Genomic DNA, 24,816 nt, shown 5'->3' with positions numbered 1-24,816 from the left:
GCAGCAGGAGCCAGGCAGACACGGGTGTGCCAGCCTGGCCTGAAAGAGAGTGGTGCCTGCAGCACTCAGCAGTCAGCTACTGCCCAGCAGCACCCATCTGACACTGGGCCCAGCCCGCGGGAAGCTCTGGATTGGCGTCGATACCACCGAGCAGTTTTGGTGCTGTGGTTTAGCACAGCGCTCAGGAGCTCAGGGCAGGCCCCCAGCTCACTGCCCTCCTGCTGCGGATACCCACAGCCATGGGGCGGTGACCCTGGCCGGAGCCCACGGCCACCTCGGCGGCTCCAAGCACAGCTAGGACCAAAGCTTCCCTCCCCACTGTGGCTGTGCCCAGGCTGCTCCCCGGCCCCAAGCAGCTCGCCAGGCACAGGCGTTCCCTCCGGGGACTGTGCCGTGCTATATTAAACACGTATCTCCCCCCTGGATCTTGCTCCTCCCAACGTGCCCAGCTGCGCAATGGGAATGAAGTGGTTGGCTGCCACAAGGCTCTGTGACAGGGTGTTTGTTCACAGCAGCAATGGCTCCAGCCCTCCTCCTTCTGTTAGACAGCATTTTGCCCCGACTGTCTGAAGTATGTGCTTGTTTCTGACCTGCTCCGGGGAAAACCCAAAGGGTCTGTTTTTCTGCAGCTGCTAAATGCTGCTGGATCTGGGGAAGTCAATGCAGGTGGCAGGTCCTGAGCACGCCCGAAACCAAACCAGGCGCTACCACTGCTGAGCCAGGCCGGGCTGGAAGTGTCCCTCCTGCTCCTCCCCAGCTGGCCTGACCTGGGTGGCCCCCGAGATCCGACGCAGCAATGTGACTTAAGCCCTGTGAACTGGGCCACCTGGCCTGGCAGCGTGGCATCCCCTTTCCCAGCTACGCCCTTCTGCTCTCGGAAGGCAGCGAGCGAGAGAGAAAAGCCTCTGCAGCGTGTTCACCGATTTATCTATGTCGATCTTCTGCCAGCCTCAGAGGAGCGCCGGCACTGTCGCTGGCTCGCCGTCTCCCCCACTCCGCCCCACCAGGTGCGCAGCGCGGGGCAGAGTCCACGCCTGCTCTCTGGGGCGGCAAGGGATGTTTCAAAGCCCGGTGGCAGCGTTTCCCCCGCACAGCTGCACCCTGCGTGCAGCGTGCCTTGCCGCGGGGGACCTCGGAGCACCTCAGCTAGCGCAGACCGCGCTTCACCCGCACCCGAGGAAGCGCGCACGTGCTCGGACCCCGACTGCGGCTGGGCAAACGGGGCAGAGCCGGCTGAGCACGCCCGCCCCGAGCCCTTGTCCCGGGCGGCGTCGCGGCCCCTTGCGGGGCGCTCCTGGCAGGCACCGCTCGGCTTTCGGGGGGCGGCGGCCGCAGCTTCGCTCGCCCCCCGCCGAGGGCGGCGCTGGGGCGGGCCGGGCCGGGCTAGCCGCGCTCCCCCCGGCCGCCTCCAGCGCCCCCCCGCCGGCGGCAGGCGCCGCCCCCGCCCCGCCCGGCCCGCTCCCCTTTGTGCGGCAGCCCCGTTCCGCGCACACGCTGCGCGCCGCCGCCCCGCTCCGCTCCGCTCCACCCGGCACCGCCCGGAGCAGCGGGGCGCGACAGCCCGCTCCGGCCCGGCCCGGCCCGGCCCTGCCCTGCCCTGCCCGACGCTGCCGCCCGGCCCGGCCCGGCCCGGCGAGCTCAGGTGGGTCCAGCCGGCGCCGTGCCTCCGGCGGGGCTGGCTGGGGAGGGGGCGGCGGGGCGGGCTGCCTGGCTTCGCGTGTCCTGCCGCGGTGTGCCCGGCGCCGCCCGGCGCGGGGGTGCTCGGCTCGGGGGTCCGCGTACCGGGGCGCGGCGGCGTCCCGCCGTGCCGCGGACCGGTTCTGCCGCGGGGGCCGCCGGGGCACGGCCGGGCCCCCGCCCCGCGGTGCACGGGCCGGAGCGGTGCCCCGGGGCATCGCCCTGCGCCTCGGGCCGCCCGCATCCCCGGCCCTGGCGGCTGCCATGGCAACGCCGGGTACCATGGTTTCCCTCATCCCACCGTTGCCTGGTTACCAGCCCCCCGTGCTGGGAAGGATGCCCCGGCGGACCAGCCGTCCCCACCTGAGACCACCGTGGGTAGACCTCGGGCCCGCCCTGCCTCCCCTGGCACTCCCTGGGCTGGCCGGGCTCTGTGGTGCGTGGGGATCTCGGGGAACAGGGAGGCAATCCTCCTCTCCAAGCGTTTGGCAGCATTCTGGCTTCTGTTGTTAAATATTTCAGTAACGCCGTAGCAATACATAAACAGTCGAGTGCTTTATCCCGGGAAGGCGTACCGGAGGAAGGGAAGAGTGTGTCTCTCAGGGTGTGTAATTAATGCTTCCTGAAGAAACAGATATCAGAGTCCGTGTGGTGGAACTCGGATCTTGCAGGAATATTTCTGTGGGAGGGAAAGTGACAGGTGGTTTGTGTGGATGTGAACAAGCTTTGCAGCATGAAAGAGCAGCCTCTTGGGAAAAGCTGCGTGTGGATTAGGACTTGAAGCAGTCTCCTGCACCCGTTTCAGCAAGCCCGTGGTGCTCTGAGGTGCTGTTGGGTCCTGTTGGGGCTTCAGGGTGGTTTCACTCCCAGTTTGAAATGAAGACAAGCACAGAGAGTCCCTGCCCGTGCGCAGCAGGAGCGCGGTTCCCAGGCAGTCCGGGGTGGAGTGATGGGGAGCGCGCGAGGGAAAGCCGCCAGCTTAAAGTGCAGTCGCTGCAGAGCCAGGCCACCTGTTAGAGCGTGCTCGCGGGCCTGCCGGAGAATACCCCCGTGCCTACGAGGTGTGGGGCTGGCTGCACCTTCCTCTCGTCAGGCTCGTGTTTCACGCTCGCCTTGGTATTTTAGCTGCCTCCTTGGAACTTACCCGTGCAGGTAACACATCGCGGAGAGCCACGGTTTTGCCAGGACTTTAGACTTCGGTGTTGAGGACGGCTCCCCAGCAGAGCAAACGGGCAGCTTTGTGTCTGGTTGTTCCCCTGCGTTTGCCTTTCGGGCTGTTAGCGTAAAGAGGCCACCAAGCTCCACGGCTGTTGTGTTGCCGTGCCGCCCGAGCACAGAGAAGGCACCGCTCGCACCCAGCAGCGTGGAGGCGTCCTGCCGAGGGGCTGTGCCGCCTGGCTGTCCCTCCTCGCAGCGTGCAGCCACAGCGGTGCCGGCAGGGCAGCGGCTGCGCCCGGTGGGGACTTCTGTTTGCCTCGTGCTCGGCGGTGGTCATGGCTGATGGCAACAGCAGCGGAGAGAACGGAGAAAATGTCCGCTCTGATGCTCCGCTGAGTGTGGCAGTATTGTGGTACCCCAGGACACCCGGGAGCTTGAAACAGCTTCTCTCACGCTGCTATTTCAGTGTTTTCTGGTGATCTGGATTTCTCTCGCCAGCAGGACCTGCCAGGTAGCCTCTGCTTCGACTGACCTGTTTGACGCCGTTGTGCTGATGCCCGGCCGTGCCCCGCTCAGCGTGCAGAGCCCGGGGTTAGTCAGCGTGCGGCAAGGGCTGGGGAGCGCTGGCTGTGGCGGAGGGCAGGGCAGTTCAAACAGGTGCACTGTTGGGGTTTACAGCACCCGGTTATCTGTTAAGCAAATGAGGAGGGAACGGGAGGAGCAGGCTCCTGACAGGAGGTGCTGGTGCTGTTTGCTGCTTCCCCGGAGCCGAGGGCTGGGTTCTCTGCCTGCTCTCCCAGAGCCGGTGCTGCCAGGCGGCCATTAGCTCGGCAGCCATTGCGCTGGAAGTTTGCTTCAAATGAAGGGCTAGCCTCGCTGTTTCGTGCCTGCCGCTTCTTATCTGGGGAAAAGTGGATCGTTGGGGTGGGCCGGGGACTGCGCGTGAGCCAGGTATGACCAGGCAGCCCTTGATGTTTTAGGGCCAATTGCCTGAGGCTGGAGGAAGCCCTGCAGGAGGCAAGTTTAATGCTGGGGTACGGGTGAGGGATGCAGCACAGGGCGTGCTCAGAGCCTCGCTTAGCCGGGTTCAGCGATTCCCTGTGATCGCCTGTTCTTGCAAGCATCGACTCGGTCAGGGCTGGTCCGTGGGGGTCCGCGTGTGAGGCTTGTTCAGCAGAAGCAGGGCTGAAGTTTGGGTTCCTGGGGCTCCTGGGGAGGGTTTCCTTCGAATATCCTCTGCTTTGGGGAAATACCCCAAACCTGGTCTTCTATCCGGTCAGCCTTTGAATCGGCACCAAATTTGGGAAGTGCCGTCCGTATCAGAATGGCGAGGGCTGGAAATCTCTCCTTCTCTCTCATTTAGGAACACGAGGCACAACAACAGGCACATTAATAGCCAGATTGATGCTGACGTGAAATGGCAGAAGAGCACAGCTACGCATAGCTGGAAATGTCCATTCACACATGCACACTCTTAAATGCTCCAGGCAATTGAGCGCTGCTGTCACGGTCTCGGGGGCTTTGCACAGAAAGTAGAGATTTTAACTAGGTCTGATCTTCGGGAGATGCCCTGAGGACTCCTGATGGAAGGAGGAGGCTGCCCAGTGTTATGCTGCGATGGCTGAGGCTTGACAGGGCTGGTCTATGCAAAACAGTGAAAAGGAAAACGGGACTTCAAGATTCAGTGCCGTTACAAATTTACCTGCCTTGCTCTGGCATGATTTGCCGAGCTACGGAGAGCTAATCAGTGGGCAGGAGGGACTGGGTCTGTCTGCCTAGCTTTCCCCCCGCTCCGCTGTCACACACACACACACACTCTCTCCGTGCACGCACACACGCTAACCCAATGACATGCAGAATTGCAAGGAGGGATTATGCAGATGCGGGAGGCTGAGGGAGGGCTGTGACTGTGCCTTGCATGGGGCAAAGCGTGTCGGCTACGAGCTTGGCAGGGAGGCAGCAGGGCAGTGAATCATCCGGCCAGCTCTGGTGCCTGTGTGGGTGCGGGCGGCTCCCAGCTCCGGCTGCCCAAAGCCCAAGCACATCGTGGGGAGGGAGCGGCGAGGGTGGCCCTGGCGCTGCTGCCCAGCCCTAACTCACGCCCACGCTGGCGAGCCGCAGCCCCTGCGCGGGAGCAGCCTGACACGGCATCTCTGCCGGCTGCGTGGGGCAGGATGGGACCGAGCCCCGGCCGGGTGCCGCCTGCCCTGGGGCGCTGCCGTGCGGGCTGCCAGCCCCGGCCGGAGGCCGCAGGGGCCAGGCTGTGCCGAGGGGGCAGGGGCAGCTGTGCGGGCTCCTCCGGCCCCAGTGCCGGGGCCGAGCAGGGTGCCCCGTGGCGGTACTTTCCCAGGGCAGGGAGGGCATCCCTGGGCAGGGGGCCCTGCCAGCGTGCAGGGGCGAGGGCGGCTGTGCGGGCACCACCTGCAAACCCTCACCACGGGGCAGGTCCAGCCCTGGCTGCCTCTGCGGCGCAGGGTTAGTCCCTCAGCCTGGTCTCATCCCCATCCTACCAGAGCGGGGTTCAGTGAAAGCACCCGTAAGCCCCCAAACAGCAAACTTCACGTTCTCCCTTGGTCTGCGTCGTTGCTGCCTTTACCCGGGAGCCTCTCCCAAATGCCTGATGTCCTCCTCCTGGCACCTGCTCTCGCTCAGCAGTGCAGATGGGGACGGGGGGGTAAATATTTGGGTTTCCCTCTTAAAACTGCAGGTTGGGTCAAGGTGAGAGGGAAGGGGAGCTCTGGGCACCACTGCCCCGCTTCCTGTGCCACTCTGCCTCTCTCCGTGTAAAGGCAGATCTTGCAGTTTTAACAGGAAAAAAACATGTTTTGATTCAAGTCGCATGCAAAGTGCACTGCGCTGCCCGTTCCCTGTGGTTTGTACGGGTGTGCGGCTGCTCGCTTTGGTGACTGCAAACTTTGTGTCACCAGTGGGGAGAAAACAGGGAGGTCTCTGCCCAGCGGTGCAGCATGGGTGAGGAGCGGGCTTTGCCCCTGGGGCCGGGCATGGGGCTCTTGCTCATCGGGCAGCTGTTATTTTTCTGCTGCCTTTGTGCGAGGGCACAGCTGGATTCAGCGTGAGCAGAGGGCAGGGAGCGGCGCCTTCGTGCCTCGAACACTGCAGTCTGAAGGCGCAAGCGGGGAAACCGGCAAAGCCTTTGCAATGTTTGCTCTTCTCACTTGATTTCAGCTTCATGAAAAAGTGGGTGGGCCAGCTTGAAACAACCCAAAAAACCTGTGGCACTTTGCAAAGCATATGCTTCCTTGGAGGAGAACCGGGCTCGTTTGCGCTCCAGAATGCTGTGTTTGTTTTTCTAGCGAGGACACCGCCAATCCCGACGGTTAACTCGTGCGGAGAGAAGTTTTAGTGTGCAGAAGTGTGTGAATTTGGGAATTGAGCTAGAAAAACAAAGAACATATGTATGCTGTGTGCTTGGCTTGGCAAAAAAGTGAACTCTGCTGCACTAAATGCAAGGAGCCAAAAGCTGAGCAGAGGACTGGAAACAACGTCTGCGGCTGAGCAGGGCCCCAGCGCTGGCCCGCGTCCTGGGGCGGCTGCGGAGGGCTGGCGCCGGCTGCGGGAGAGCGGGCAGCGAAGGCTTCGGCGGGTGCCGGAGCCGGGAGATGTTCGCTTGCCTTAGTGCTGGCAACACACCCGGGCAGCCAGCAACGCGGCTCGTGTGTTTTCGAAGCCGCTCTGGGAACCCTGGCCTGCCTGGCAGAGCCTCTTACCGTTGCAGGCAGGGCTGCCCTGTGCTGTAAAGCGCCTTTCCAGGCGTCAGCGGGAGCACCCCGAAATAGAAGAGGTGTGAGGGCGGATGGCTCGCGCGTGATGCGTGACTCAGGCTGAGGCTGCGGGGCGCAGGGTGAGAACTGCTGCCTGCAGGAAGAGCCGGGGGAGCGTGCGTGGGGCGAGCGCGCCCGGCCGGCACCCCTGCGCCCGCTCCGGGGCTGCAGGCGGGAGAGCGCGGCCCCTGGGAGAGGGTTCCCACACGCCTTGGCTGGCGAGGCGGGGCTCGGGGCAGGGCAGGGACGGTTGTGAATAATGCAGAATTCCCGCCTGCGTCTTCCAGGGGACGTCACTGAGCCGCTGCTGCAATAGGAGTCAGATAACGGCAAAATAAACAGTAAAAATGTGATGAATGATTTGTTCAAAAATAAAGGCATCGTTAATACGCCATAAGAGCCAATTAATAGTGTTCATCTAGCAATGGCATGTGCTGTATTGCATCCCCTTGTGCGCATACAACACCTTCATATCGGGTAATGACACTGATTTTGCGCTGGCAGCCTCGGCAGTAAGTAGATAAAGGACGTGAGCTAAAGGACATAGGAAAAAGTGCAACTGGAAGTTGCTGTATCACCAGCTGTTGGGTTCTGTGTACGTGTTTCTAAGACCTGGTAATTATCCAGAATTACGCGCCTCAGCAAACGAGGGGGCTTGTCTGGGCACAGGGAGCCAGCGGCACGCTCCAGCGCGGCGTGGCAGCGCAGCCCTGCGCTACACAATGGCAGCGGCAGCTGCAGGCAAGGGAGATGAAACCCTCCAGTGTTCAGAGAAAACACATTTGCTTCAAAATGACAAGACGTGGAAGGGGAGGGAAGGACGTGAATTATCACGGGACGCGACTTGTTGTGACGAATAAACGGGGTTCTGGAAACGTGCTCCCTGCGTTCATGGGGCCGAGTACGGTGCTGGAGGCCGCTTCCTCCGCAGGCGCGATGGGAGCTGGCTCCCGAAGGCAGCACCGGGGACCAGCCGTGGAGCGAAATGCCGCTGGGGCCAGCTTTGGCAGGCTGGTGGCCACCGCCGAGCCCACCCTACGCGTGCCGTTCCTCAGCACCTTCACAGCACAAACTGGGACGAGGGGCCGCGGCAGGATCTGGGGGACCCTGGTGCCCCGAGGAGCCGGCCTGGGGCAGCTGAGCTGCCTCCCCCCGTGGCTGGCAGCTGGGATGGAGGTTGCGTCTGAATCAGGTCAGGCTCTGGAGGGGCTGAAGAGCTCCATGCCGGGGAGCTGCATCTGTCAGCTAGCTGAATTCCTGCTCTGTCGAGGGCCCCTTTCTTATCGGCAGTAATCCGGCGCAGCAGCTGCAGCAGCTCTGTAGCACTCGGTGCTATCAGTGCTGCGCAGGGCCCCCGATAACCCCCTTCTTCTCCTGCGCCAGCAGCAGCCCTCTTCGCGCTCCCGCACCATGTATGGCCACCGAGCCCTCTGCTTGTGGTGCTTAGCGACTGCCTGGCAGCGGCAAAACACAAACAAGCAGAGCCCTGCGTGCGGGCGGGCGAGCTGCGGGCAGCCAGGGAGGCAGCGCCCAACCTGCCGCTGCGCTCCCCAGCCCCCGGCTCGCTCCCTCGAAGGAGGCGCGTCTGCCAAGCCCTCTCCTCCTGGCAAGAGGCGTCCCTCGCACGCAGCCACCCACGGGAAGGGGCGGCTGGGTCCGCAGTGCCCTGTGCAGCGGGCAGGACGGAGGGCAGCTGCTCCCCTGGCCCCTGCCTGTCCTCTCGGGAGGAGGAGGAAGGCTGCTCGGGGCCAGTTAATAGGTACGGTGTGTGCTGGCAGGGCCCTCCCTTCGCAGAGCAGCGGTGCCTGCTGTTGGCTGGTCCCAGCACCAACTGGGTGCAGCAGAGGCTCAGCGCATGGAGATGTGCAGCCCCCGCCCGAGCTGTCGGGGAGTGTCACAGCCCGGCCACAGCGTTGTTACACCCAGGCTGGCATCCCTCGAGAAGGGCCCACGCTCCGGCCGGGTGCCTCCGCACAAGGGCAGGGTGTCGGTGCTCGTGAAGGGGCAGGGACGGGCTCAGCTGTGGGGGGGCACCGAAGGGTATTTATGGTCTCTCCTTGCTGCTGCTGGTGAGCGTGGGGAGCTGGGAGGGGCAAGTGCGGCCGCGAGCTCGTGTCCCACCAGGACCACTGGCCTCGTTGTAGGAATGTGCTGTAATTGCTATGCTAATTGGGACAAATTAAAGTGTGCTCTGGGTGAAGGGCACGGTATTGACCTTGATGGAGAGATCACAGCCCTCGTGCTGGCCTCATTGCCTGCAGTGCAATCTTGAGACTGCACCGAGATCCGTGCCAGGAGCAGAGCCGGCAGTGCAGAGGTGGTTGAAAATATACCACAGAACCCCACAAAAAGGCAGCCTGTCTGTCTGCTCACGCCCTTCCCCTCCTTCGTGCCAGTGAGCCGCTGTGTCCCCGTCGGGCTGGGCGCAGCTATGGCACCAGGTATGGTGGCCGGGCGCCTGGGTGTTTCCCAGGGCCAGCCTGGCTCCTTCTCCCGGCGTGGGCTGCAAGGGCTGTGCAGCCCTGCCTGCCGGCACAGTCGGGCACGGGTCGCCTGTAGTCCCTCCTGTGCGCCTCAGCCCCGTCGCGGTGCCCTCCGTCAGCCGCCCGGGTGCTGACCCGCTTCTCCCTCTCTCGCAGCGGCCATGGAGGCGGTGCTGATCTTCCTGTGCTCCCTGCTGGTGCCGGCGGCCGTGGCAGACGGTAGGTGCCGAGTGCTTCCCGCATGCGGGAGGTGGCAGGGGCGCTGGAAAAGGCTGCAGGGCCCCGGAGGACAGCCGCCCCTCCGGTCCCACGGGGCTGGAGCGGGGCGTGGGGCAGCAGCCCCAGCGGGGAGCAGGGTGCCTGTGCCGGCAGGGGGTCTGCAGGGGCTCAGCCAGGAGGCTTGCTCACCTCACGCCCCTTGTCTGCTTACTTCCAGTGGCCACCCAGGAGAAGGAGGAGGACCCCTTTAACTATGGTGAGCATCGCCGTGCCGGGGATGGGTATGCTGGCAGGGACACGTGTGCATGTGCGATAGGGAGCAAAAGAGGCTGCCCCCTTCCCTGAGCCCAGCAAGAACAAGGCCCTGTGTCTCCTCCCCCCAGATTACCAGAGCCTGAGGATCGGGGGGCTGGTGTTTGCCGTGGTCCTGTTCACTGTCGGCATTCTCCTTATACTCAGTAAGTTGGGGACCAGGCGGGCGCTGGGTGTGCGGGCTGGGGCAGTGGGGGCCGTTCTCGCGGGGGGCGGCCATCGGGAAAGGCCGTGGCCCGTTCCCACTTCGGCCACGCTCATGGTGTTTCTCTGACCTTGCAGGCAGGAGGTGCAGGTGCAGTTTCAACCAGAAGCCCAGGTGAGTGAGGGCCCCATCGCCCTTGGAGAGCCTCTCTGCCCGTGCTCAGCTCTTCCCGGGCTCCCTGCCGCAGCTGGCAGAGTGGCTGCGCTCTCTGAGCATCCCGTTCGGGTGCCTGGTGCCCAGCGCAGAGGGATGCTCTGCTGCAGAGCTCCTGGGTGGCAAAGCAGCTGGGCACCCTCCCAGGGCACCTTCCTCAGCGTGCCCCTGCGCTGTGGGGCATCCCGCCACCTGGGATGGGGTGCGGGTCCCAGCTGCTCTCACTGTGCGCCTCTTCTTGCAGAGCTCCAGGGGACGAGGAGGCTCAGGCTGAGAACCTGATCACCTCAAACGGTAAGGTCGCCTCTCCCGTGCCGCACACGCTCCGCCGCTGCTTCTGCGTTGCACTCGCCTGCCTGCGGAGCACGCAGCTCTGGGCAGGCGCTGCAAACCGCTCTGCTCTTCTCTTTGCAGCAACGGGAGCCCAGAAAGCAGAGAACTGAACAAGAGCCATGCGGTGAGTCCCAGGGCTGCCGCGGACCGGCCCAGGCCAGCGTGGGTGGTGGCACCAGAGCTGTCACAGCCTCAGTGCTGGGAAGGAAGGGGGGGCAGGCAGGACTGTGTACGGGGATGGCTGCGGGGCTCCGAGGAGACCGGTCTGATGGGACTGGGCAGCTCCGCATCCCCAGCACGGTGCAGGAGCGAGCACTGGTAGGGGCTGTGGCAGGGAAACATGCGGTGCTGGCACGGTCCTGGGTGTCCCGTGCTCGGCAAGCCCCAGGCAGCCCAGCAGAGAAAGGAAGCATCTGTCTGGATTTTCTCTTGCATTACGTTTCCTTTCCTTGTGCTCCTCCACCCCAAAGCGGTTTTATTTTTAGGGCCTCTAGAGAGCTGAGTGCAAGTCCCCTGGGGCGTCTCGCTCCTCGCCTGCAGTCACAGTTCCCCCGAGCTCTTGGGCTGCGGCCCGCTTTCGGAGAGGGGGGAAGTCTGGAGCCCGTGCTGGCGGGAGCGCGGTTTGTGCTGCTGGTGGACGAGCCCCGCGCAGGGAGAGGCGGCGGCGCTGCTCCCAGCCTGACTCGCTGCTCTCCTTCCCGCGCAGACCCAGAGACCCGAGGACAGATGCTCGGACCGCAGATGCCAGCGGCCTGCGAGGAAACTGAAATCGCAGCTGCAGGTCCCTCTAAGGAGATGCGAAGCTGCTGTGTCTGTGTTACCCTCTGTACTTCAGCACCGGTTCTCTGTTTACTAACCCGACTAAACTCCGCTCAGCGTCCTCTCTGCCTCCAGTGGTGTGTAATGTTGATGTGAGATGATCGTTACCTCTAGGGCTAGTCGTTGCTGATGTTGTAATAGTGACTTTCTCTTCACCTTTCTCGTGCTGTGCGTGTGATTCCGGCTGTGTACGACTGGCAGGCGCTGCCCCTCGGGGCCCCCCCCCAAGCCCGGGAACGGGAGCCGCGGGGCAGGGCGGCGCGGGCTGCGGTGCCCGGAGCCTGCTGCAGCCCCAGTGGAGCCCTGCGTCCCCCCGCCCTTCCCGCGCCCGGAGCCGGAGGCTCGTGGTTCGCCCCGGCTGGCTTTGGGCAGGGCTCGGGGACCAGTCCCGTGGCGCTTTGGGGGCCCACCCAGCGTGACTCTGGACCGCGCGTTGCCGTCTCAGCAATAATCCTCCTGCGCGCCCCAGCCCAAAGGCGGCCGCGGTGGGGGGCGAGTCAGGCGGGGCCGCCCCGCAGCTCGGCTGCCCGGGGGGTGGCACCTCACCTGGGTGCTGGGTTTAAGGCTGAAGGGAGCTCCCCTTTCTCGCCTGCCCGGCACTCCCTGTTTGTGTCCCTGGCTAAAACCAAGCCGTCTGCGTGGGATGCTGTTTTAAATGTGAGGAGATGCTGTGGTGGCAGAGAAGCCCGTGAAATCCCCCAGCGCAGTGACACTGTGAAAGAGGGCGGCTGCGCAGCGGTGACCCTGCTAACCAGCACAAAGCAGCTCCTCGCCAACGCTCTGCCTGCCTGCCAGACGGAGGTGGGCAGGTTAAACAGCCTCTGAGGGCTAAAGAGAAACACGGACTGAAGTAAAGATCCTGGCCTTGCTTGTCTCCGGCAGGGAAGGGGCAGCGGCGTTTCCCCCTGGTGCTGCCTGCCCTTCCTGATGCCTTGTCGCTCCCTATGCCGAGGCCCGGGACGCGGCCACCCGTGTCAGCGCTGTGTCGTCCCGCGGCGGTTACGTGTCGTCAGCCCCCCGATGCCAACGGCCCCTTCTCCCCGCGGAGCAGCAGCGAGCGATGCTCAGGGGCTTTGCACGCCGGAGCTTGCACAGTGGCGACGCGCTGGCTCCAGAGGCGCTGAGCCCAGAGTCCGTTGTCACCTTGTGTCCACTCGTGGGTTGGAGGCACACCCGTGAGCCTGGCCCCTTCCCCAAGCTCGTGGGCATGCAAAACCGTGGCCTCGGCTGGGGCTGGGGACTGCCGGCCTGGTTGTGGGCGCTTGCCAGGGCAGGGTCAGCCTGGGCAGCACTGGGGGATCCCCAGGGCTGCATTGAAACGCGTCGGCGTGCCGTCCACACGCCGGGAAGAGGTCCTTGTCCTCCAGGACGGTTTTGGGAGGGGTTTCTGCTATGCCTACCCCACCCCGCCGCGGTTGCCCTGCCTCCAGCGTGGGCTGTGTCCCCCTGTGCTTTGCCTCCCTTGGTGGCGCTGGGAAGCACGCTCTGTCCCCTCTGTGCCAGGCAGAGGGACCGTGTCTCCGGTACCCTGTCCCTTCCCTTCCTCGCGGCCACTGCAGAGAGCTCTGCTCGCCTCCTGCCTCCGCGCTGCTCCGCAGCCTTGGGCAGAGGCAGAGCCCGCGCAGCCCAGCCCCGGAGCGTCAGCTGTGTGCGTGTCCCGCGTCGGAGTGCCCGTGATGTCTGTGGTGTGCCGTTGGTGTTAACACGAAACAAAGAAATCCCTGTGGTGTGTAGAAATGGCAAAATCCTGACTGTTGTAAAATAAACTGAGCTATTGTGTTTCCTTTTAAATAGGCGAGTGTGCTGCTGTGGTAAAGGACTGGTGTGTTCTGTGCTGTGACCTAAGGAGGGAAAGGAATAAAATATCGTTTCTATCGGTGCCTGGCTGCGTCGTCTCAAGGGCCGCGGCGTTTCCAGGGCTCGGGGGGAAGGCTGCGGGGAGCGGGCCAGGGGCCGAGGGCTCCGGCTCTGCCGGGGAGGCTGGCTGGGCGAGCCGGCGGGCAGCTTCCCACGCTGTCCCTCTGCGCCGGCAGCCAGGCTGGGGCGGAGGGGGGCAGTGGCAGCGACCCCCTGGGCAGCACAGACGGGCTTTGTGCTAGCAGCGGCGGGCTGGCCGAGCCCCCTCCCTGCCCTGCTCTTTTCTGCAGCCGGCAGCAGTTTCAACAATAGCCAGAGACCATGTGAAGGGAGCGCGTGAGCGGCAAGCCCGGCTGCACAGCCCCGAGGGACGCGGGCACAGAGCCCCCTTGTCCCTCGGCCTTTCAGGAGCTTCTGTGTTGCGGCCGCTGGCGCGCCGATCGAGGGGGATGCTGAGCACCGCCTCGGCTCCATGACAGCAGGGCGGCCCCACGCACCACCCTCCCAGGGCTTGGCTTCACCCTGTGGTGCCGGAGCTGAGCTGCCGTGGGCTCCAGGCACCCGCGCTCCTCGGCCGGGGCCGAGCCCTGGGCATGGCAAGGGGAGCGCTCCCTTGGGGCCAGCTGCCCCCGGCCACCGCAGGGCTAATCGGCTTGGGCGCGTGACTCCCGCTCGCTGATTGCGAGATTACAGCAAACTGGATTGAACAGCCCGCCTGGCAGCTGGCCTCGCCGGCTGGGGCCGGCACAGCCCCGGGGGGCGCAGCACCCTGGTACCCGCACCGGCCTGGGGTGCAACAGACATCGCCGTGCCGCAGGGCGCCCCAGTGCAGCCCGACGCTGGGCTGGGAGGAACGGACCTGGCTGTTGTGGGGACCTGTAGCGCCAGGCTGCGGGGACGGGGCGGGCTCCCGCTTCTCTCTAGAAAAAGGCAGTCGCAGCCCACACCCGAGCCCATCCCTCTGCCCCCCGCCTCGGGCTCGCCTCCGCAGCGGGAGGGGAAGCCCCGTTGGCCTGCCCTTTGGAAAGCGAGGGAGGGCGTGCCGCCCCCCTCCCCGCTGGGACGGGGACACCCACAGCTCCGGGGCGCTCAGCCCGCCCCGCCAGCTGGCACGGTGGGTGCGCACCCTGCCTCCCCTCCCGGGCCTCCTTCCCAAAGGCGGGCGGGAGCCCTGTGCCTCCCCTCGTGACTGCGATAAACATTACACCGAGGCCGTTAATGTTTAATGAGGTTTGTCTCCCAATTAATGTGCTTTCCCGTGGGCGCCTGCTCCCAGAGCAAGACGCCCGCCGGACGACACGCCGACACGATGGGTGATGGTAAGGGTGCTCCGAGGAGCGGGGCGGGCGGCAGGCACCCGCAGCCAGCGCCCTGCTCGGCCCACCCGAAAGGGGCTTCCCTAGGGGTGCAGACACCTGCACAGGGGCATCTCCGTGGGAGGCGCAGGGCAGGTACAGGAGCCTGCATAGGGGAAGCTCTCGTGGAGGATTCAGGGGATGAATCTCCAGAGCTCTGCGGCCCGCTGGTGCATTGGTGCCGGCTGGCGTTTGGCTTCTCAGGGGGATTTCTCCTTCCAAATGGCTCCTGGCAGAGGGACGTGCAGTCAGGTAAGGTGGCTCGAGCAGCCGTCAGACAGAGGAGCCTGCCGGTGTGGCGGGAGGCTGCCGGGACGCACCCCGGTGCAAGGTGTCAGCTCGAGGGGTTGTTCAGTGCTCTGTGCCGCCAGAGCAGAGCCACCGCTGCCCCACTGAGCCTTGCGGGCAGCGGCACTTCCTGAGGGCACCGTTAAGCAAATAGCAACTGGCTGCTGCAAACCGTTGAGCCGGGTCCCTGCCTGCAGCTTCACCTGGAGCTCGAGAGACTCCCACGTCTCGTGTGAATGCATCCTGCAAACGCACCGTTTTCCTGGGGTGAAAAACAGGAATTCAGGAATTCTTTACTGGCTCGGCTGCATCTTAAGGAAATCGGAGCGCTCTTGCTTGCACTCCTCGTTCCTGACCTTTCCCACCTCGCCTCCCCGTCTAGGCGCCCACTGCGAGCCCAGGCCCTGGCTCTCACTTGGGTTTCTCCTCTTTTCCAGAGCAAGCGCCCGAGCAGGGCCTGGACAGGTTCAGCTACGGTGAGTGCGTGCCCGGTGCAGCCCGGGGGCTGCGGGCAGCGGGACGGGTAGCCCGCTCCCACACCTGCCCGGGAGCTCTGCGCTGCGGGCTCAGCCCCGCGCCCCGGCCGGGCTGACGCCTGCTCGGCTCTCCTCCTCCCCAGACTATGAGACCATCCGCAACGGGGGGCTGATCTTTGCCGTCGTGGCTTTTGTCGTCGGGCTCCTCATCATCCTCAGTAAGTGCCTCGGGGGGCCAGACGCCCCCCTCGGCTCTGTTCCCCTGCGCGTGGCCCCTTCTCCACTCACCTCCCTCCTCGCCCTGGGCCAGGCGCTGGCCGGGTGCTGGGGTGGGGGGCTGCCGACCCTGCCCCGCCACGCGAGGGGTGGGCATCGCCCGCAGCCGGGGCTGCCTGGGAAATTTCCGTCTAGGCAAGCTCCCAACAGAAAGGGAGTTGGGAAGGAGACCACGTAAATATTTAGGGTTTCCCTGCCAGCGTCAAGGCTTCAGAGGGAAGGTCACTAATTAAAAATAGCAGAGAAAACTCTGACATTTCCCGAGTGAGAAACCAGCTTTCCCAGAGCCCTCAGACCTTGGCAGCTCCCAGAGAGACCTGGTGCTGAGCTTGCGGGGCACCCTGCGACCCTGCCCGCGCGTACAGACACTGCCCGCCTCGCTCTGGGGGCGGCCGCAGCGTCGCAGCTGCACGCAGTGACGTTGCACAGTGGTTTTAGGGAGAAAGATGAGAAAACCGCCTGCATTTGCAGTCGCGGGGGCAGCTCAGGGAGAAAGACAGACATCCGAGTGGGCTCTCGTGGCCGGCGCTTTGCTGGGCAGTGCCGGGGGCTGCAGCTTTGGGGTCCGGGGTGGTGCAGGGGGGCTGGCCAGGCAGTGCAGCTGAGCCGGGTGCCGGGAGGCAGCACGTGGGGTCGGTGTTTCCCCACACCGGTGGGAACCGTGCAGGAGGCCAGCCCCAGCACGGAGGCAGGGGGGCTCAGGGCTTCTCGCAGGAGCCAAACCCGGTGGTCCCTGCTGAGGTCACGAGCAGGACTGCTTCATCGGAGCAGAGAGGGGCGGGTGAGATGGGGCGGGGGGGAAGGCTCCAGCCACAAGGGGCCTCAGTTGCTCCTCTTGCCCCCAGGCCAGCGGTTCCACTGCGGAGGGAAGAAGAAGAGGAGGTGGGTATCGCACGGTTTTAAGGCAGCCTCATCTCTCCTCCCCGACCTAGTCCTGCCAGCTGAAAGGGCTGGATTCTCGGCTCGTATTCCCTCCCGTCTCAGCCACGTTGCCCAGCATAACACGTCTCCCCTTGTTTTTCGCTCCACAGACAAGGAAACGAGGAAGACCTGTAGCTGCAGGTAGGTTGCAGGAGGATGCACCCAGCTGGCAGCCAGGCTCCCTGGGTCTGTCTGTGCTGGGCAGCGATGCTTCGAGGCACCCATGCTTTAGGGAAGTACCTACGTGGGGGCTTGTCTCGGGAGAAGAGGAGCTAGGACACGCTGGCCTCTGTGGCCGTGTAACCCTCCCACTCTGCCTGGTTTCAGAGCTGCCATGCTGCCGTGGAAGCAGAGCTTCATCCAAAGCAGAGAAGTCCTTGCTAAGAGCCACCCCTTACGCTGTTCCAGTGGATCCATTACCCTGCTGACCCCAGGCGAGACCAGAACACAAATTGCCCTCATGCTTTCCCCTCTGTTAGATCCAGCAAGGGTTTCTTGGCTAATAAAGTTCAAGCTGAGAGAGGTTAAACTTTGTGCCCGAGGCATTTGAATCGCCCACTTTCCTGGCCCGGCACCAATGACTTTTCTGCCCTGCAGACATCTTCCAACACAGACCCAGGAAAAGTTTCCGCTCGCTCCTCCGCACACCCACGGCACGGAGCAGCCGGCCGTCTCCACTCTGGATTTGCATTGGGGACTGGGAAGGGAGGGATGTTCCTGCTCCTGGCCACCCTGGCTGCTTTGAAGAAACACCCCTCTTGCCCAGCGTGAATGCTGGCTGTGGGTGCCCGAATGCTGCGGCACGTGCCGTTCCCTGGGATACACGGCGAGGGGTTTGCAGCACTGCCCCGCGTTGTGCGGGCTGCAGGGCAGGTCAGATGCACCCGTGGGCATGGGCTGTTTGTGCGGGGCTGTTTGTGCGCTTGCTTTCTTGGAGTGCTTGATCCAGGCGTCCTTCCTGGGCAAGAATGGGGCTGGGATGGTGCATCCTTTGGTTTCACTGCCTCCCTCATCTTTGGAAAGACACGGAAACGCCTCTTAAAAAAAGCCTCAAAACCCTCCCGCAATTGGGCGCGAGTGAGGAGGGAGGCTCCCTCGGGAGTGCCTGTGCGCGGGGGAGCTGGACCGACATAGACACCTGCCGACCAGTCGGGCGAGCCCGCCGACAGCTCCGCTGGCCCCCGCAGCTCCCGGGGCTGCCTGCCCCCCAGCCACTGACCCCCGGCACCCTCGACCCCTTCCCCTGCCGGCTTCGCGGCCGAAGGCGTGCCTCGGGCCGCCCGGAGGAAGCGGAGCGGAACCTGCGGAGACAGATGCAGCGGGGAGCTGGCTCCCAGCTCCAGCCGTGCGCGGGGGTGCCTTGCCAGGGGACGCTTTGGCTGGGAACCGGCAGATGGCGGTTCCCCGCCGCGGCCGAGCTGCATGCAGCCTTCGCTCCGCCGCGCTCGCAGTCCCGCGTGGGGGCCGGTTCCCGGGGGCAGCCCCGGGGCCGCCGGGCGGGCCGGCTCCCGCCGCCTGGCGCCCGCCGCCGCCACCTGGCGCCCGCCGCGCCGCGCCGACGGCAGCGGGGCCCCGCCGCGGGCGGGGAGGGCTCTGGCCCCGCTCGGGGCTCTGCCCCGTCGCGGCGCCCCCGCCGTCTCTGAGGGCCCGCGGCCCCGCGGGGCTCGGGCGTGCGCTGCGCTGGGCGCTGGGAGCCCGACCGTCCCGGCGCTGCTGGCGGAGGAGAAACCGGCTCACCTGCTCCGTTCGGGCTCCGATCGAGGTCAGCCAGTGACGGGAAAATAGGATTAGCTGGAGGAAGGTTATTAGACAAAATCCGAGCAATTTGTCTGATCTGAGGTGCTTATTTAACACGGTAAGGAGATTATTTTGAAATATAATTTTGACTTGACACTGACCCACTAATAAAGACTCGTTGCAGCTTTGCGCAGCTCGAACGGGAGCCAGAGTCCTTTGGCGGAGGGAGAGAAGTGCCTGTTTAAGAGCACAGACAAGCTGAAGGGTTTGCTCGCAGCAGAGCTGGCCCTGCCCGCTCCCTGCGCCGACCCCCGGTCCTCACCGGCGAGGAGCGCGGTGTGGTTGTGTCCCCTTAAAGAAGGACCTAAAGGGCACAGCAGCCAGGAAGGAGCCGGCGTACGAGATGAGCCCGCTCTCAGCAGGGTCTCACGTCCTCGAGGCCCAGGGCTCCCCGTCTTCCCTGGTGCCCGACCGTGCCAGGGCTCAGGGTGCAGGCATGCCCTTCAGGGTGCGCGTCCCCTGGCACCAGCCCCCCGGAGAGCCCCGCAGACAGACCCCCTGCAGCTCGAAGGGAGGAGATTAAGGGGAGCGAAAAGCTGCGTCTGGCTCCCTGCACAGGGGGATCTCTGTCTCGGCACCAGATGGCATTAATAGCATTATTCTGCACGGCTGGCAGACACCCACGTGTGCACGCACACTCGCACAGCCCTTTGCACCCCTGGCTGGGGCTCGGGGGCCGTCTTCGGGTCGGGGACACGGACAGGGTGTGCAGCAGCAGAGCAGGACACACTGCCAGTACCTGAAGACTTGCGGTGGGGGTTACATTTGGAAGCCAGGCTGTTATCAGAGCTAAACTGCGAGCATCCTAGCTACGTGCCCCTCCAGAATGGAGCCAGGGAACCTGGGAACCAGGAACAGGGGAAAGGCATAAGCCAATTATATGATGTTTGGTAAATGTGACCTCCCTGTGCCAGGGGCAGGAGTGCTGCCAGCAGCCCCTGCTCGCCGGGCTGGCACACGGGTGTGAGCCGATTCTGAGGCAGGGCTCTGCTCCTCTCCACGCCTCCACAGTCCTTTGCTTTGGACGTTGAGCCCAGGAGCTATGGGAGTGGAAAGCTGGGAAGACTACAGGGAAAGGCTACCATGTCTCCGCTCGGCTGCCGTTCTCCTGCTGCTGCCCCGGTGAGAGGCTCCCGCTCCTCTCCCCAGGGCCTGGGCAGGGGGAGTCGTGGTCCCCGTCAGAGGGTGCCCCACGGGACAAGGCGCAGCCCCGCAGCCCTGCGAGTCAGCTGGGAGCTGCGGCCTCGGCGAGGAGGTGTTCGTCTTCCCCCCTGAACCAGGCAATCTTGGAGGATTTCTCTCACAGTCCCTTGAGCCATTAATCTTCTCAAAGTAAATCTTTTCTATGACACAAAGGGGATTGGGTAAATACACAGTGGACAACTGGAGTGTCCTTTTCCTCTGGGAAGACTTCCAGTTCCGAACAGCTTCCCCTTGGCACTGGCTATTCCCTGTTTGCTTCGCCAGTCTCTGGACAGACAGGTACGAGGGAGAGGGGTTCCAGCCAGCTGGGGCTTGGCCAGCTCTTGTGCTTAATCCACGACTGAATGTGAGGAGATGAAGCACCGGGGCAGGAACAGGAGGAGCAGCAGCCAGGGAAGCTGGCCGCTCAGCTCGCCCAGCCTGGACCCTGCCAGATCTGCTCCGCCATCTCCATGATGCCAAGGACGCATTTGGCCCGCGAGGAAACGTGAATGCAAAATGTCTCCTCATTAGTTAAAACAGGAGAGCAGCAAATGGTGACTAATGGAGCCAAAGAGGAACACTTGACGACGTGGAGAGATGGGGCCGGGCTGGCGGGGAGCCAGCCACACGCCTCGTTCTCCCTTTGTTCTGCTCCCGAAAAGGCAGCGCATCCATCAACAGCAACGTGTCTGCCAAAACAGCAGCGCTCCACGGTCTTAAATTCTCCTCCCAACCAAAGTAAATAACATTTCAGCCCTCATTTCCACGTTGCACATGCCCCAAAGCAGTGGTTATTAGGAAATAGCTGCTCACACTGAGATGGACGTTTGCCCCGGAGCCGGGCCCGCAGAACAGCCACACAGCAGCGCTGCTGCGTGAGCGCAGCCCAGCAGCTCAGCTTCAGCAGCGCGAGCCCAGGGATGGACGGGCTGGCTCCTCACGGCGGGTTTCGCAGTGGGCTGAAGCTGGGAAGCAAAGAAGGGCCCCTGTGAATCCAGTCCGCGTGTCTCAAGACCGTGCCATGACCCTGCTAAAACTTTGCAGAGCCCCTGGTGACTCCAGGCTTGCCCTGGAGCTGGCGGGGACACGGACCTCGCTCGCCTTCCGTGTACGGGGCTTCCCTCTGCCCTGCGTCGGGACTCCTGCCAGGCCTGGGCGCACACCTCACACACCCTCACCTCAGCCAGGCCTGAAAACCCGGGCTGCGGAAATACTGCTCCGTGACAGGAGTACAAACTCTGCCGCAAGCCTCCCCGACTTGTGCTCCTGAGTCACTTGGGCATCGGGGAAATCCACCCGCAGCTGCGGGTCGGGATCGTGAGAGCCGCCGGGACGGACGCGCGGGCCGGCTCGCAGCCGGGAGCGGGGCCGGGCACCCCGGGAGTCCGGGGGCAAGCGGTGCCCGCGGGCCGGGGCGAAGGCTCCTGGCACCAGCCACAGCCCCGGGAGAACCCGAGCCACGCTTCCCCGCTCCGCGCCGTGCCGCTGCGACACTAGGGGGAAGCAAAAATCAAGCTTCTTGCCGGGAAAGAGTCTTCCCTGGGAAGCGGGAGCGCGGTCTGGTCCCCGAGCATCCCGGCTGCCCGCTCCTGCCCATGCCAGCGGCAAACCCCGGCTCTGGGCGCGGGCTCCCGCCTGGCCCCGGGGGGACCCGCAGCCCTTCCCAAGCTGCGGGGGAGTCCCTTTTGGAAACGCAGCTGTTTCTGTAGTGCAAGTGACCCAAGGGGCTCAAGGAGGAGCCCATTTTCGGGCACGATGACCTGCTGGCATCCACCTGGCCACGGGCTTCCCAGCCCCCTTTGCCTGGGTACAAGCCCCTCGCCACCTCCGGGGCATTTATCCTCCCACCGCCCCGTGTGGCAGCTGCTTGCTCCCCTCTGCCGCTAGGGAAACTGAGGCACGGAACAGGGCTGCAACCTGCCACAGGCAAGGTTGGGGACCTTTCCCTCCTCAGCACCGCCCCGGGCAGCACCCGCACAGGGCCAGCCTTGGTGCTGAGGGGCTGCTGCCCCTTGCCCAGGCTGAGGAGGGGTGCAGGGGGACAGGACAGGCGTTGCTGCAGGGGACCGTGCCCGGGGAGACAGGCCCTGCTAGGCATGCCCGGCCCTTTAAGTCCAGGTGCTCCCAGCACTTAGCCCAGCTGCAGCCTGTCCTGCAATTACCCCCAAAGCCTTTTTCCTCCTCTGCCCTGAAGGTGCTTGTTTCTTGTGTGGGGTTACTGGTGGGACTGGGCTGACAGGGGTGGCCGTGCAGGGCTGAAGACCACCATGCAGGGCAAAGCTTGTGCCTCGGCCCCTGCGGAGCAGGGTGGCTGGCGAGGGGTCCCAGCGGGCCGGCTCTGCGCACCGGAGAGGTGCTGTGAGGCTAAGTTGGTGACTGCGTGGGAAGTGCTTTGTGGAAATCGGCTAGCGCCAGATAAGTAGCCCTGTTGTTTTAATGACTACTTCCTCCGGAGGATTTGTCTAGGAGGGTGGCTGAGGGCACGGGGCTGGGGACCGGTGGGAGGTGAGACGTGCCCTGGCCGGAGGGACAGCGGGGCGAGGATGCTCCCCGCAGCGCTGCGTGCCCCTCTGCGGTGCCTCTTCCCTGGCTCAGGGCAAAACCTTGGCCTGCCGCTGACCCCAGTAGCTGTGGGGTGCTCTCGGGACCCTCCTTTTGGCTCTTTTCCCCAGTGTCCCTCTGCGTGCGTGGATGGAGGGTGGTTTTTTGCCTATTAGTGGAAGAGCTATCCTTAGACAAAAGCACCTGGCTGGCTAACAGGGTACGTGAGCACGGGGCACCCCTGTAATCTCCAGAGCTCTGGGGGATCCTGGAGCTGGGTGTAAGTGCTGCCCAGAGCCAGCACAAATGCCGGGGAGGGGGAGATTCGGGGAGGCTGGTTGCACTAGAGTGGTTGTGGCCACGCTGCTGCTGGCACTCGGGGAGAGGCTGAAGCATGCCTTTAGTGGGAAGGACCCTGCTGCGCATGTTCTGCTGTGGTGAAGTGCAGAGGGTCCCTTCCCCCGAAGGGGGAAGCCTGTTGGGGCTCAGAACTGCACGTGGGCATGTGTTGCTATTGTTTCTCCTGCGTCTTGAGTGGAGTTTGGGCCAGGGAAATAATTCCTTAGTATGAGCCTCCCCTTTTAGCTAGCTGTGCAGCTGAGCTTGCTGCTGGCTCTGGCAGCTTGCTCGCTCCCTGTTAGCAGGTCAGTGGCCACAGGAGTGCGAGACGCGCTTCTCCCAGCGTGTGAGTGCTGGCCTCGCTTCCTGGGAGCCCCCTGCGTGCTGCCAAAGTGCAGGTCAGTGCTGCCCAAATAATGAACGTGATGATTTTCATCCCTTCCTGATCACAGCTGTATGAAGCACGTGACGCCGTTCCAGCCTGCTGATGGGGGGGATGTTAGCAGGATACCAGCTTTCCAGGCTGAACGCTCATGCAAAGGCGATGCACAAATGCTTCCTGTGCATATTCAAATGCGGGAGCTGCGGGAAGGCTGATGTCCCTAAACGGTGGCTGCTGGGCAGGAGCCGAGTCCCAGGTGTGGGCTCGCCAGAGCCAGCTCTGGGGAGCGCCTGGCTGCCTGCCCTCCGCTGCCAGACCCGCACGTGCGCCTGGGCTCAGGAGGCTGACAAACGTCCTGGGCTGAACAATCAATGGAGGAGCAAACGGGGCCGTAATGAACGGCACAGACAGCTCAAGGACTCGCCATGGCTCCCCGAGCGTGACCCGGGGCTGGCCATTCACCCTGTCAGCTTTTAGTTGTTGTCTCTTCTTGTGCTGCGTCCCGACTTGCCAGCAGATGCTGTCCTGTCCTGGAGGAAGGCGCTTTTGGCAGGGGGAGGTTAGGGCTCTCGGTAGAGGCTGATTCTGTGAGCTGGGCATGACGAGGGAACTCACTGGAGATGCTGAACAGCCAAGGGAGCTAAAAATGAACCAGTGACTAGCATTTACTCCCCCCGCACGTGTGCCTCAAATGGAGATCTGCGAGGCCCTGCGGGTGCTGTGCCAGCGAGTGCCCTGCCAGCCCCCCCCGTGCCCCGTTTCATTCGCTCCTGAGCGTAGGAGGGTAGAAACTGCACGCGAGTCCAACACATTGCGTGCCAGATAGCAAAACGCTGTAGCAGTTTTTGTGGCTGGAAGATTCCTGTTAGCAGGCTGGCCTGTGCTGCCATCCTGCAGCAGCTGCCGGGGAGGGAAGGGGGCAGATGCCTGGCATGTGGCTGGGGCTCCCCAGGGCCTGGGATTTGCTTGTTGCCTTGGGTATGGGCCTGAATACCAATGTCCTTGCTAAGTATCAGCTAACATCTGTATAGGGATGTAGGTGGCGATTGAAATGCACCTCGATTCCTAGAGGGATGCGTGGGCACCGGGTGTGCATCAGCTGCTGCTTCATCGCCTCTCGGGACGCCGATGGCACGGCCAGGGGTGCGAGTGAGCCAGCAGCGAGCGGCGTGGGGCCGGGGAGGAGCACGTGCGTGCGTGGGAGGGCTGTGTGCCGGGGATGCCCACGCACCGTGACAGAGCTGCTGAGGTGGCCTGGGAACAGGCTGAGTAGGGGGTGGTGACGGAGCTACGGAGCTTGGCAGCACCGAGGAACGGGAAGCATGTCCTCGAGGAGGAGGAGGGTGCGTCGGACCCGCGCAGCACGGGACAGTGTTTGCTCCCGCCTCTGCTATTGGCTTTTCGGCACTGCGGTCCGGGCAGGTGCATGTACGTGGGTTAGGTGACAGCTGGCCTCATCATGCTCATCGTTAAAATGAGGGTCTCTGGTGTGGGTGGCCTGGAGTAGGGCGGGGAAGGGGGATGCGGGGTGGGTGTGCGGGAGCCTTAGCCCTACCAGCTTCTCCGTGTCCTTCGGCTGTGTCCCTCCTCTGTGAAACGGGAATCGCTCACCCACGCTGTGCAAGTACCACCTCGGCAGTGTGGGTGAGCTCTCTGGCTCTTCCAAGGGACTCCCAAGTATGAAGTATTGCAATGAACCGGTGCGGTGGCCATGGAGCTGCTGTTTTTCTAATTTTTTTACGGGGTGACGACGGTTCGGTTTTCAACTAAATCTAGACAGCGCTTTTTAAAAAATCAGTACATCATGTTTTTTCTAGTCATTGTTTTCTTTGAAATCAGAATGCTTCAATCTTTCTTTCTCTTTATTTTCCAACAAATTGGGATTGGAAAGGCTGTTTTGGCAGGCAAAGAAAACCTGCTATAATCACTTCAAGAAAAGACATTCTGAACTGCTCTAATGGTCCAGACAAATTGGCTTTGGTGTGACTGAGTCTTGGGGAGTAAGATCCTAGGCTTGAATTAAGCCTTAGATAAATACACCCCAAAGTAAAGCATTAACTAGTATTTATTTGTTACTTGCTGGCTGGAGGGATGAATGTGTAATGAAGTCTGCTAGGCCCTATCTTGCTTGAGTCCCCTGTCACGGGAGCAGCACGGGCCGGTGCCGTTCCTGTCACGAAAACCTGATCTCTGTCCTCAGGCTGCTAAAAAGCGTCCAGGAGGCCCAGGGAGGAGGAGTGCTGCTAGCTGCAAGTCTT

The 24,816-nt window shown here is 63.6% G+C and overlaps 2 protein-coding genes across 4 annotated transcripts; both read left to right on the top strand.

Moving 5' to 3' along the window:
* Nucleotides 1-1,494: 1,494 nt before the first annotated feature.
* FXYD6 (FXYD domain containing ion transport regulator 6) lies at nt 1,495-12,932 on the top strand. 3 transcript variants are annotated; one of them, XM_075172856.1, is made up of 8 exons: nt 1,495-1,642; nt 9,257-9,319; nt 9,537-9,575; nt 9,703-9,777; nt 9,914-9,950; nt 10,234-10,283; nt 10,404-10,446; nt 11,029-12,932. In XM_075172856.1, exons 2-7 carry the CDS (start codon nt 9,262-9,264, stop codon nt 10,430-10,432), a joined length of 288 nt encoding a protein of 95 aa, XP_075028957.1. In that variant the 5' UTR covers nt 1,495-1,642; nt 9,257-9,261; the 3' UTR covers nt 10,433-10,446; nt 11,029-12,932. The 3 variants fall into 3 exon arrangements, with proteins under 3 accessions (XP_075028957.1, XP_075028956.1, XP_075028955.1); XM_075172855.1 differs by lacking the exon at nt 1,495-1,642 and adding an exon at nt 1,945-2,113; XM_075172854.1 differs by lacking the exon at nt 1,495-1,642 and adding an exon at nt 8,010-8,376.
* Nucleotides 12,933-14,114: 1,182 nt separating this feature from the next.
* On the top strand, nt 14,115-16,840 carry FXYD2 (FXYD domain containing ion transport regulator 2). Its single transcript, XM_075172857.1, has 6 exons — nt 14,115-14,317; nt 15,079-15,117; nt 15,261-15,335; nt 16,239-16,275; nt 16,425-16,455; nt 16,642-16,840. Exons 1-5 carry the CDS (start codon nt 14,224-14,226, stop codon nt 16,447-16,449), a joined length of 270 nt encoding a protein of 89 aa, XP_075028958.1. The 5' UTR covers nt 14,115-14,223; the 3' UTR covers nt 16,450-16,455; nt 16,642-16,840.
* The last annotated feature ends 7,976 nt before the right edge of the window (nt 16,841-24,816 follow it).

This window comes from Calonectris borealis, chromosome 24 (assembly GCF_964195595.1).
Source record: "Calonectris borealis chromosome 24, bCalBor7.hap1.2, whole genome shotgun sequence".
Classification (NCBI taxonomy): domain Eukaryota; kingdom Metazoa; phylum Chordata; class Aves; order Procellariiformes; family Procellariidae; genus Calonectris; species Calonectris borealis.
The sequence above is the reverse complement of the archived record's forward strand: the minus strand, read 5'-3'. Positions and strand labels throughout refer to the sequence as shown.

What these genes read in the sequence shown, in the direction of transcription:
- FXYD6 (XM_075172854.1), top strand. Translation starts at nt 8,028, where the DNA reads ATGTATGGCCACCGAGCCCTCTGCTTGTGGTGCTTAGCGACTGCCTGG. An exon ending in TGCTCGGGGCCAGTTAATAG is followed by an intron (nt 8,377 to 9,256) that starts GTACGGTGTGTG and finishes CCTCTCTCGCAG; the next exon opens with CGGCCATGGAGGCGGTGCTG. An exon ending in AGTTTCAACCAGAAGCCCAG is followed by an intron (nt 9,951 to 10,233) that starts GTGAGTGAGGGC and finishes CTCTTCTTGCAG; the next exon opens with AGCTCCAGGGGACGAGGAGG.
- FXYD2 (XM_075172857.1), top strand. Translation starts at nt 14,224, where the DNA reads ATGAGGTTTGTCTCCCAATTAATGTGCTTTCCCGTGGGCGCCTGCTCC. An exon ending in CGCCGACACGATGGGTGATG is followed by an intron (nt 14,318 to 15,078) that starts GTAAGGGTGCTC and finishes CCTCTTTTCCAG; the next exon opens with AGCAAGCGCCCGAGCAGGGC. An exon ending in CCTGGACAGGTTCAGCTACG is followed by an intron (nt 15,118 to 15,260) that starts GTGAGTGCGTGC and finishes CCTCCTCCCCAG; the next exon opens with ACTATGAGACCATCCGCAAC.